Source organism: Rhinopithecus bieti, unplaced genomic scaffold (assembly GCF_001698545.2).
Source record: "Rhinopithecus bieti isolate Rb0 unplaced genomic scaffold, ASM169854v2 scaffold_30732, whole genome shotgun sequence".
NCBI lineage: Eukaryota > Metazoa > Chordata > Mammalia > Primates > Cercopithecidae > Rhinopithecus > Rhinopithecus bieti.
In genome coordinates this window covers 5,390,532-5,402,743 of record NW_016814045.1, presented here as the reverse complement: position 1 = coordinate 5,402,743, position 12,212 = coordinate 5,390,532, and the positions used below count along the sequence as shown (strand labels likewise).

General features: G+C 37.6%; 1 protein-coding gene across 1 annotated transcript in view; it reads right to left on the bottom strand.

Moving 5' to 3' along the window:
• Positions 1-12,212, bottom strand: part of RANBP17 (RAN binding protein 17) — a 436,018-nt gene that overhangs the window by 36,078 nt on the left and 387,728 nt on the right. The window contains exon 25 of the mRNA XM_017849438.1: positions 1,354-1,520. Within this exon, the coding sequence (XP_017704927.1) occupies positions 1,354-1,520 (167 nt within the window). The remainder of the gene's footprint in view (positions 1-1,353; positions 1,521-12,212) is intronic.

Sequence of the window (12,212 nt, the reverse complement as noted above, 5' to 3'; positions counted from 1 at the left end):
AAAAAAAAAAAGAAAGAAAAGAAAATATAGTGATGGCATAGCCATAAAAAAATAGTATTGTTCTTTTTGAAATATTTTTGGCATGTACATTTAAAAATTTTTTTAAAATTTTCTTTCTTTCTTTCTTTTTTTTTGAGATGGAGTCTCGCTCTCTCGCCAGGCTGGAGTGCAGTGGCATGATCTCGGCTCACTGCAGCCTCTGCCTCCCGGGTTCAAGCGATTCTTCTGCCTCAGCCTCCCGACTAGTTGGGACTACAGGTGCATGCCACCATGCCTGGCTAATTTTTGTATTTTTAGTAGAGACGGGGTTTCACCATATCAGTCAGGCTGGTCTTGAACTCCTGAACTCGTGATCTGCCTGCCTTGGCCTCCCAAAGTGCTGGGATTACAGGCATGACCACCGTGCCCAGCCTAAATCTTCTTATTTAGAGATGGGGTTTTACTATGTTGCCCAGGCTGGTCTTGAACTTCTGGGCTCAAGCAATCCTCCTGCCTCTGCCTCTGGAGCAGCTGGTACTACAGGTACTGCACCTTGCAATATTCATTTCTTATGCATGCCGTTACTGTTATTTGCACAAGTGAGTTTTTTAAAAATGATATTAAACTTGGACCTAACCCATTAGCTAGTTAGAAAATACATTAGAAAATAAACAGACTGTGGCTTTATTACTTATTAGTTAGATGTTATTGAACATATTACCTAACCTACCTGAACCAAGATTTCTCATTTTAGAATGGGAAAAATAACAACTATGATATGATGAATGAAATTCCTAGCAAGCTGCCTGGCATACACCAGGAGTCCAGCAAATTGCAGTTTCCCAATATACCGGAGTATTCATAAGGCAAACTTAAGATGACGTTATCAGAGACACCAGGAGAGAAATCAGGGGCTGACTGTTTCCAGTTCCAGTTTTGCCTAATTTTTCTCAGGCCTCTGGAAAAACTATCCTCTTTTTGAATTCTTGCTCCATTGAAGTGAGATGAACAACCCAGGTATTTCTTGAGGGTAGGTAATCCTAAGGCCTGTGTTTTTTCTCCACTTTCAGGGAAAATACTCCCAGACTATATATATATATATATATATATTCAGGGAAAATACTCCCAGACTATATATATATATATATATATATATATATATACACACACACACAGACACATACATATATATGTATTTATATTATATATATACACATATATGTATACACACACATATATACATACATATATATATATATATTTTAACCAGTACAAAAAGTCTTGGCAAGATCGGCTGCTCTACGATAAATTCAGGGCCAGGTATGGCTTCTGGGAACATTTGTTTCATAAGCTAGGTGATCAACCACCAGTTACCTGCTGCAGGACATCTGGGTTTTGCTGCATAAAATGTAATAGTCTCTGACCAGCCTGGGTAGCCTCTCCGCATCGAAGTGGCTTCTTGCCCTCTTTTGCTATGTGCTTGAAGAGGTAGGTCACGATGTAGTCTAAACTGGTACAGCAGCTGGAGGAGACAACTGTATCTGTACAAAAAGTAAATAAGAATTCATTTGCACTACTTAAGTTTTTGCTCCATTTGATTATATAACGGCTCCATTAAAAATAATTACTTTCTGATTTCAAAGTGCTTTTATCAAATTGCAAGTTCTTTGAGGGCAGGAATTTGTTTGTTTTTTTGAGACAGAGTTTCAATATTGTCACCCAGGCTAGAGTGCAATGGCGTGATCTCGGCTCACTGCAACCTCCGCCTCCTGGGTTTAAGCGATTCTCCTGCTTCAGCCTCCTGAGTAGCTGAGATTATAGGTGCACACCACCACACCCGGCTAATTTTTGTATTTCTAGTAGAGATGGGGTTTCCCCATGTTGGCCAGACTGATCTCGAACTCCTGACCTCAGGTGATTCACCCACCTCGGCCTCCCAAAATGCTGGGATTACAGGCGTGAGCCACCATACCCAGCCAGGAATTTGTCTTATATAACTCTTTGAACCCAGTGTCTATTATAGGGTCTGGCCTAGAGACACATAAATAAATGATTCCTGGATTGATTAGGCAGATTTTCCCATCTGTGACCTTAACAACTTCTTTTCAGTTCAAGCAACTGTTTATTAAGTATCTACTTAGTGCAAAGTGTTCTGTTTTACGGGAAACAGTGGTCTAACCTCATTCTGGTGTCAAAGAACTCATGGTTTAGTGTGCTAGTCACTGTAGCATAATGCTGTGTAAAAATGACAAATTGAGGATTTTGAGGGAGGGATCACATTTAGATGGGGATCAAGGAGAGTTTGGTGAAGGAGGCAGCACCTGATATGGGTTTCAAAAGATTATTCCAATTAGACATAAGGAAGGATACTTTTCAGGTAGAGGGATTAGCACAAGGCAACAATGTGGTAGGAAAGATAGGGATTTTGGAACCAGACAGTTCTGGTTTCAAGTCCCATCTTTGCCAATTACTTGCTGTGTTGCTGATCTGAAAGAGCTACTTCACTTTTTTTCACCATTTATAAAAGACCTTGCAGAGTTGAATGAGAAGAAAATGACAAGAAGTTCATTAGTAATAAAAACAGCTGACATTTATTAAGAGCTTACTATGAGTTACTGTGTTAACTGCTTTACATAAGTTATTATTTTTAATTCTCACACAGCACTATAATAGTTACTGTTATTATCTCCATTTACAGATGAGGACACTGAATTTTAGGGAGCTTAGGTGACTTGTCCATTGTCACACAGCTAGAAGACTGCACAGCCAAGGTATGAAAATAAACAAGAAGTTGGACTCTGGATCTGTACTCTTTTTGAAAATTTTATTGTATTTTTTATTTTTTTGTTTCAATAATTTTTGGGGAATAGGTAGTTTTTGGTTACATGAATAAGTTCCTTAGTGGTAGTTTCTGAGATTCTGGTGCACCCATCACCCAAGCAGTGTACACTCTACCCATTGTGTAGTCTTTTATCCTTCACCCCACTTACCTTCCTTCTACCTGAGTCCCCAAAGTCCACTGTATCATTCTCATGCCTTTGCATCCTCATAGCTTAGCTCCCACTTATCAGTGGGAACATATGACATTTGTTTTTTCTGGATCTGTATTCTTAACCACTACATTAAAACTAGGTAATAAGCAAAAATATATGTAAGCACCAAACACCTTTTTGTTGTTGTTGAGATAGGTTCTCACTCTGTCACCAAGGCTAGAGTGCAGTGGTGTGATCTTGGCTCACTGCAGCCTTGACCTCCTGAGCTCAACTGATCCTCCCACCTCAGCCTCCCAAGTAGCTGGGACTGTAGGTGTGCACCACCATGCCTGGCTACTTTTTGTATTTTTTGTAGAAGTAGGGTTTTGCATGTTGCTCAGGCTGGCCTTGAACTCCTGGGCTCAAGCGATCTGCTAGCCTCAGCCTCCCAAACTGCTGGGATTATAGACGTGTGCTACCATGCCCAGGCTAGAACGCCTTCTTAAATCACAATGGGCACTCAAAACATGGCAGTAACTACTGGTTTGCCTCATGGTAAAAAGAGAAGGGTATATTCAAGAAGTAGAACTTTTGATTTCAGAGAGAGAATGTGTAGAGGATATGTAAGAGAAGGCTGACAGAGCAGGTGGAGGATCTTACTTGAGGGCATCCAATAGAGGAGTGTAACATTTATATTTAATATGAAAGGTTAATGGAAGTGTTATTGACAAGTAAGTGACATGACAGAGCAACCATTTATTATCTCCTTTGTACACTAAAATTATTAACTCATTTACTTGTAACAACTACTTTGTATAGTAAGAATAATTTGCATTTTAAATGAGAAAACTGAAGCTTAGAGATTAAGTTGCTTATCAGAAGTCCACGGTTTTGTATCAGCATGACATCACCCACATTTTTTGGCTAACAACAACATTTGCACATGATCCCTGGGAGTTTATGATTAGTAAGAGAAACAGTTAACAAGAGCAACAATTAAAATGGTGAACAGGTAGACTCAGAAGAGGAGAAGTAGACTAAGAGAGTAGGGTTGGGAAGCAGATTATAAACTTCCTAAGGGAGTAGTTTCTCATTCATCTTATTCATCTCTGAGGTTCTGAGACATATGTATGTCTGACATAGATTACAGGTGAAATATCAGCAGAATTAATTAAAGAATGCGTAGCTAAAGGTAACCTCAGAAAGTTTTCTTAGAAGAAGGTCTTGAGTTGTGTTTAGTAATAATACCCAGCATTGATAAAACACTACAGTTTAAAAGCTCACATTTATCATTTTAGAGAGAAATGTCATGGAAAATAGAAAGAGGGAAGTTTTGGGGCAAGTTTTAAAATACAGTCATATGCATTTAACACAGAGGAAAATGGTAGCTAATACAGGATCATGAGGGACGAGGAGTTGAATGGAGGTCTAAAAGACAGCCGTGGACTATAGTTCTGGAAAACTGTGGAATTACAAAGCTTTTAAGAAAGGAGCTTTTCCAAAGGTTGGTTAATGGATACAAAAGTATAGCCAGATAAGAGGATTAAGTTGTAGTGTTCTGTAGCACTAATAAGGTGACTATAATGAACAACTGGTTATATATTTTCAAGTAGCTAAAAGAGTAGATTTTGAATGTTCCCAACACAAAGAAATGATAAATGTTTGCAGTGATGGATACCCTAAATGGTCATTACACAGTGTATACCTATATCAAATATCACATGGTACTCCATAAATATATGAAATTATCATGTGTCAATCAAAATAATAAAAGCCAAAATAGAGTTTCCCTCCTAAAGACATGGCATTTGATTAATCAAATAACTGATTAATTAATTAGTTAATTTATTCTTCATCTCTCCATATTAACTGGGTTACTTTGCAGAAAAGGGAGCTTTGGTTTTACAACTCTGGGATGTAGCATACTATAAGTGGAAAATGTCTGGGCCTAAAAGTCAAACACAGACTTGTTGAGCCTGGTTGCTTTTCTCTTTTCCTTCATATTTCTACATTTCAAGTACCAACCATGAAAGTACATGGATTAAGTAACTCTACATCTACAAAGATAAGCAGGAAGCAGATATGGTTCCCCTCACCAGTGAAGAGCAATATGCTATCAATCATATAAAAATTATAAAGACTTCACATAGATTTGGTGACCACATGCCATGCAGGTTGCATTAAAAGGTTCCAATCTACTGAGTCAGCTGTGAAAAAGCCAGGTAAACACTTTAGACATGAAGATTGCAGCATATATCCTTGCAATAACAGCAAGAAGAGCTTCCATTATGGTTGATTTATGGTTGAGGACTTTGAAAAAGATAAATGTTATTTCAGGGCAGATTTTAAAGTGTGGAATCATAAGGATCACAGGGCATTTGGTCAAAAACAGAATGAACGGTGGTGAAGACTATGTATAACTATTGGTTTTCTTTATTTGCAGCTCAAGATACTATGTGAGGTTCAAATAATGATACTTTCCAGACTAAAAACACAGGCAGAAGTCATGAATTTTCATATTTTGTCCTAGATCTTGGTGTTCAAAATATTTTAAAAGGGATTACATCTGTAATTTTGGAAATAATTTTTAAGCCTAATAGGCATTTTGTCCTCTCTAGCAACTTGTTGTTTGGCACTGAAAACAATCAAGTGCTCCTCTTCTCCTGGAACCAGTCTCCACAGGAAGCACATGCATCATTAATAGCCTACTGCTCACTAAGACCCATCATTGAAAGCTGTGCTGAAAAGTTAACAGTATAGGAAAGAATTGCTTAACTGAGAGTCAGAAAGAATGAGGCTGAGCTGAAATCTGCCTTCAGCTCAAAACTTGTCACTACAACACAAAGGAGAATGAAGGTCTTAGAAAAATATAGTCTGAAGGGCAATTTCAGAGACGAAAGGCCTATTTGGGTGGGGCAGTGGTTTTGGAAATAGGTGAGTCTAGGTTTGAATCTATTATTTCCTAGATGTTTGACTTCTTGAGCTTCAGGTGTGCCTCTGTAAAATGTGATTAATATTACCTGCTTTGTAAGGTTTGGCATTAAGTGTGCAAAAACTGTAACACAGCACCCAACAACACATAGAAGGTTTTCCCTTCCCATTTGTTTTCCTGGCTACTTCAATCCCTAAACACCAAAGCTCTCTTCTCTCTTTAGGTGTTTTGTCCTTTTTTTTTTTTTTGGGTGGGGGGTGAAACTAATGTGTAAAATCTCTAAGTTCTAAATATTTCCTAAATGTGTCACTCCCATATTACATTCAAACCACATGACATCCAATTCAATAATGTGTTCAAAATAACAACATATCCTCTTTTATTCTTTATATAAGTTTTATTAATAATGAACTTCATGGGAAATGATCTAGTCATTCCTAGTTGGTTCAACTTTTTGCTTGCCCTTACCTTTCCTTGTTTAGGCTTTTAGCCTATCCTTTACTTCTGCCTGAAATGCACCCATCCCTGCTATGACTAACCTTAAAGGTCTTCCTCCATCAGTTTTAAAATAGCTACATTTAGACACTCTCTATCCAACACCTCACTTTGTTTTTTAAATTTGTCACAAATTTATAGGGTACATGTGAAGTTTTGTTATAAGTATATAATGCTTTCAGATCAATATATGGTACTTAGGCTGTCTGTCACCTGACTACATTTTTGTTAACTACAGGCACCCTACTCTGCTATCGAACATTGAATTTATTCCTTCCACCTTACCATGTTTGTACCTTTAAACCTACTTCTCTTCATCCTCTCCCTTGCCCCTTACTCACCCTTTCATCTCTGTTATCTGTTTCTTTCTTTTTTTTGAGACAGAGTCTTGCTCTTTTGCCCAGGGTGAAGTGCAGTGATCTTGGCTCACTGCAATCTGTGCCTCCTGGGTTCAAGCTATTCTTACTTCAGCCTCCCGAGTAGCTGCCACCACAGGTGTGTGTGCCACCATGCCCAGATAATTTTTTTTTTTTTTTGAGATGGAGTCTCACTGTGTCACCCAGGTTGGAGTGCAGTGGCATGATCTTGGCTTACTGCAACCTCTGCTTGATCTTGGCTTACTGCAACCTCTGCCTCAGCCTCCCTGAGTAGCTGGGATTACAAGTGCCTGCCACCATGCCTGACTAATTTTTGTATTTTTAGTAGAGACAGGGTTTCACTATGTTGGCCAGGCTGGTCTCCTGACCTCAAGTGATCTGCCCACCTGGGTCTCCTAAAGTGCTGGGATTACAGGTGTGAGCCACTGTGCCCCACCTCATTTTTGTATTTATTTATTTATTTTTGAGTCAGAGTCTCGCTCTGTTGCCCAGGCTGGAGTGCAGTGGCGCAATCTCGGTTCATCGCAAACTCCACCTCCCAGGTTCAAGCCATTCTGCCGCAGCCTCCTGAGTAGCTGGGATTACAGGCATCCGCCATCACACCCAGTTAATTTTTGTACTTTTAGTAAAGATGGGTTTCACCATGTTGGCCAGGCTGGTCTCAAACTCCGGACCTCAAGTGATCCACCAACCTCAGCCTCCCAAAGTGCTGGGATTACAGGCGTGAGCCACCATGTCTGACCCTTGTTATCTATCTTTCCATTCTCTACCTCCATGTGATTAAATTTTTGAGCTCCCACATACGAATGAGAATGTGTGGTATCTGTCTTTCTTTGCCTGGTTTATTTCAGTTAAGATAAAGACCTCCAGTTCCATTCATGTTGCTACAAAAGACATTATTTCATTCTTTTTTTATGGCTGAACAGTATTCCATTGTGTATATATACACATTTTCTTTATCCATTCATCTATTGATAGATACTTAGGTTGATTCTATGTCTTTGCCACTGCGAATACTGATGTAATAAACATATGAGTGAGGTATCCCTGTGATATACTGACTTATTTTCCTTTGGGTATACTCCCAGTAGTAGGACTGCTGGATTGAATAGTAATTCTATTTTTAGTTTTTTGAGAAATCGCCATACTGCTTTCCATAGTGGCTGTATTAGTTTACATTCCCACCAACAGTGTACGAGTTTCCTTTTCTTTGCATCCTTGACAACATCTGTTCTTTTTTGCCTTTTTAATAATATCCATCCTCATAGGGGTAAGATGGTATCTCACTGTGGTTTTGATTTGCATTTCTCTGATGATTAGTGATGTTGAACATTTTTTCACATACATCTTGGCTGTTTGTGTATCTTCTTTTGAGAAATGTCTATTCATGTCATTTGCCCAGTTTTAAAGGGAATTATTTGTTTTTTCCTATTGAATTGAGTTCCTTATATATTCTAGATATTGGTCTCCTGTTAGATGAATAGTTTATAAATATTCTCTCCCATTCAACAGATTGTCTGTTTACTCTGTTGGTTATTTCTTTTGTGATTCAGAAGTTTTAGTTTAAAGAAGTCCCATTTGTCTAATTTTTGTTTTTGTTGCTGTATTTTTGAGGTCTTTGTCATAAATTTTTTGCCTAGATCAATGTTCAGAAGAGTTTTCCCTAGGTTTTCTTCCAGCATTTTTTAACAGTTTTAGGCTTTAAGTCTTTAATCCATTTTGAGTTGATTTTTATATATGGTGAGACAGAGGTCCAGTTTCATTCTTCTGCATATGGCTATCCCATTTTTCCAGCACCATTTTATTGGAGAGACTGTCCTTTTCCCATTGTGTATTCTTGTCAGCTTTGTTGAAGATCAGTTGGCTGTAAGTATGTGACTTGATCTCTGGGCTCTCTATTCTGTTCCATTGGTCTGTGTCTATTTTCATACCAATATCATGTTGCTTTGGTTACTATAGCCTTGTAATATATTTTGAAGTCAGGTAATGCAATGCCTACAAGCTTAGTTATGGTTGGTCAAGATTACTTTGGCTCTTCAGGCTCTTTTATGGTTCCATATGAATTGTACGATTTTTTAAAAAATTCTGTGAAGAAGGATGGTATTTTGATAGGGATTGCATTGAATCTATACACTGCTTTGGGCAATATGGTCATTTTAACAATATTAATTCTTCCGATCCATGAGCATAGGATGTTTTTCCATTTATTTGTGTCATCTTCAACTTCTTTCATCAGTGTTTTGTAGTTTTCCTTGTAGAGATCTTTCACCTTCTTGGTTAAACGCATTCCTAGGTGTGTGTGTGTGTGTGTGTGTGTGTGTGTGTGTGTGTGTGTGTATTTATTTTTTATTTTTGAGATGGAGTTTTGCTCTTGTTGCCAAGGCTGGAGTGCAATGGAGTGATCTCGGCTCAATGCAACCTCCGTTTCCTGGGTTCAAGCGATTCTCCTGCCTCAGCCTACGGAGTAGCTGGGATTACAGGCATGCACCACCATGCCTGGCTAATTTTGTATTTTTAGTAGAGATGTGGTTTCTCCATGTTGGTCAGGCTGGTCTCGAACTCCTGACCTCGGGTGATCTGCCCACCTCAGCTTCCTAAAGTGTTGGGATTACAGGCGTGAGCCACCGTGCCTGGCTTCCTAGGTATTTCATAGCTATTGTAAATGGCACTGCCTACTCGATTTCATTCTCGGCTAGATCATTATTGGTATATAGAAATAATATTGATTTTTGTACAATGATTTTCTATCCTGTAACTTTTGTGCATTCATTTATCAAATCTAAGTTTCTTGAAATCTTTAGGTTTTTCTGGATATAAGATCTATCATCAGCAAAGAAGGACAATTTGACTTTCACTTTTCCAATCCAGATGCCTTTTATTTCTTCTCTTGCCTCACTGCTCTGGCTAGGACTTTCAGTACTATGTTGAATAAGAGTGGTGAAAATGGGAATCCTTGTCTTGTTTCAGTTCTTGAAGGGAATGCTTTCAACTTTTCCCCATTCAGTATGATTTTGGCTGTGGGTTTGTCATACGTGGCCTTTATTGGTTTGAGGTATGTTCCTTCTATGCCTAGTTTGTTGAGGGTTTTTATCATGAAGGATGCTGAATTTTATCAAACGGTTTTTCTGCATCTATTCAGATGATGATACGGGTTTTTGTCCTTAATTTTGTTGATGTGATGTATCACATTTAATGATTTGTGTACATTGAATTAACGTTGCATTCCTGGGATAAATCCCACTTGATCATTGTGTATGATCTTTTGGATATGCTGTTGGCTTTGATTAGCTGGCATTATGTTGAGGATTTCTGCACCTATGTTCATACTGGCCTGTAGTTTTCTTTTTTTGTTGCGTCCTTGTCTGATATTGGTATCACGGTGATAGTGTCCTCATAGAATGGGTTAGGGAGAGTTCCCTCCTCCTCAATTTTTTGGAACAGTTTCAGGAGGACTGGTATTAGTTCTTCTTTGTATATTTGATTTTGTATGTTTGTACGTCTGGATTTGAATCCATCTGGTCTTGAGGTTTTTTTTTTTTTTGGCTAGGATTTTTTTTTTTTTTTTTTTTTAAATTACTGATTTGATCTCACTAGTTGTTACTGGTCTGTTCAGGTCTTCTATTTCTTCCTGGTTCAATCTCAGAACATTGTATGTTTCCAGGAACTTACCCAATTTTTTCTAGGCTTTCTAGTTGGTGAGCATATCGTTGTTCATAACAGTCTCTGATGATCTTTCATATTTCTGTGGTATCAGTTGTAACGTCTCCTTTTTCATTTCTGATTTAATTTGGGTCTTTTCTTGGTCAGTCTAGCTAGTGGTTTACCAATTTTGTTTACCTTTTTGAAGAAGAACCAACTTTTTGTTGTGTTGATCCTTTGTATTTTTTATTTCTTAGTCTCTATTTCATTTAGTTCTGCTCTGATCTTTACTATTTCTTTTCTATTGGTAATTTTGGGTTTGGTTTTTCCTTGCTTTTCTAGCTCCCTGAGGTGCATTGTGAGATTGTTAATTTGTAATCTTTCCACTTTTTTAGATATTAGCATTTATTGCTATAAACTTCCTTTTTTCACAAATAAACCGACTTTAATATATATTATTTTGTATCTACATAGAGCCTTCTTCAAGAACCTTAAATGCTTTACAGACATTATCTCTAATGAATCCCCACAACAACCCTACGAGGTAGGTATTACTCCCATTTTAAAAGACAGGGAGACTGAAGCACAGAGAGGTTAAGTGACTTGCCCAAGGTCACACAGTTAAATTTACGGAAGAGCCAGGACATGAGTGCTTTAGCCTCTCAGCTCCCAAATACCTCATGATAGAATCTTTAATAAAAAGTGTTTTTAAGGAAAGTATCAAGAGTAGTTATGTTATGAAAATGAGGTCTTTCTGCTGCCATCAAGGAAAGAAGAAAACCCTATACTGATGGTTAGAGGCCACAAGACCCATATAATACAACATTTCCTTCTTTCCCTATTCCCAAGCCTCCTGGTTCCTGTCTTAAATAATCTTTTAAAGGTAAAATTTCCAAGACAGAAGTCATGTGACTTAAGAAGTGGGATTTAATTTAGAATATTTACTTTTAGTTAAAATAATTTATAGAATTTTTTATTCCAATATATAAAATATGGGACAGCCGTCCCAACAATCATGTACATAAGTTACATAGCAATCAGCCACCATTTACAACTTAAACCAGTTCCTCATTTTAATCACAACCAACATACAGCCACACAATGCTTTCTTCATGGGTCACTTTTCTTACTTACTATACCTGTATTTTTTTCCCCAACCCTGATCCTATATGTTTTACAAGTATATTGAGTTTTTGATAAACTTCAAAACATTTTACTTAGATCCAGCTGCATTAAGAAGAAAAAGTAAATGTAAAACTGTCACCCCACAGTCCCTCCCCTGACAAATCATACTATGAAGTATGGTGTGATGTGAACAAAGTATGTGACTACCAGGAACTCAATACATATACTAGAACTTGCTTTAATATGAAATTTAACTTGGCTTTTACTGCATTTTTTTTAATGCAAAAATGTAAAAACAAACACAACATAGTATTTCAATGCTATACCTTTATGCAAATGACTTCATCTATCTTTCTTAAACATGTTGTGATATAGCTAATGTTAAAACTGACACAGCTTCACTTTCTTCTTTTTCTCTGCACTGAAAGCTGCAGAAATACAGCTTTAATTTCAAGACAATTTGGTTTAAGCCCTTAAAATAAAAAGCATATCTCCACTTCTACTGCCCTGACTTTCCCCACATGGTTGATTTTGATTCTCTGTGGCGTGTTGGTAGATCAGGCAGGCTATATATAATTTGTACAAAACATCTCTAGCCAGGATAAGGCTTTATAAACTATCTTAAAGAGAAACTTGTCAAAATACTTTTGATATTTAGTACAAACACTAATTTTTTTTTTTTTTTTTTTTTTT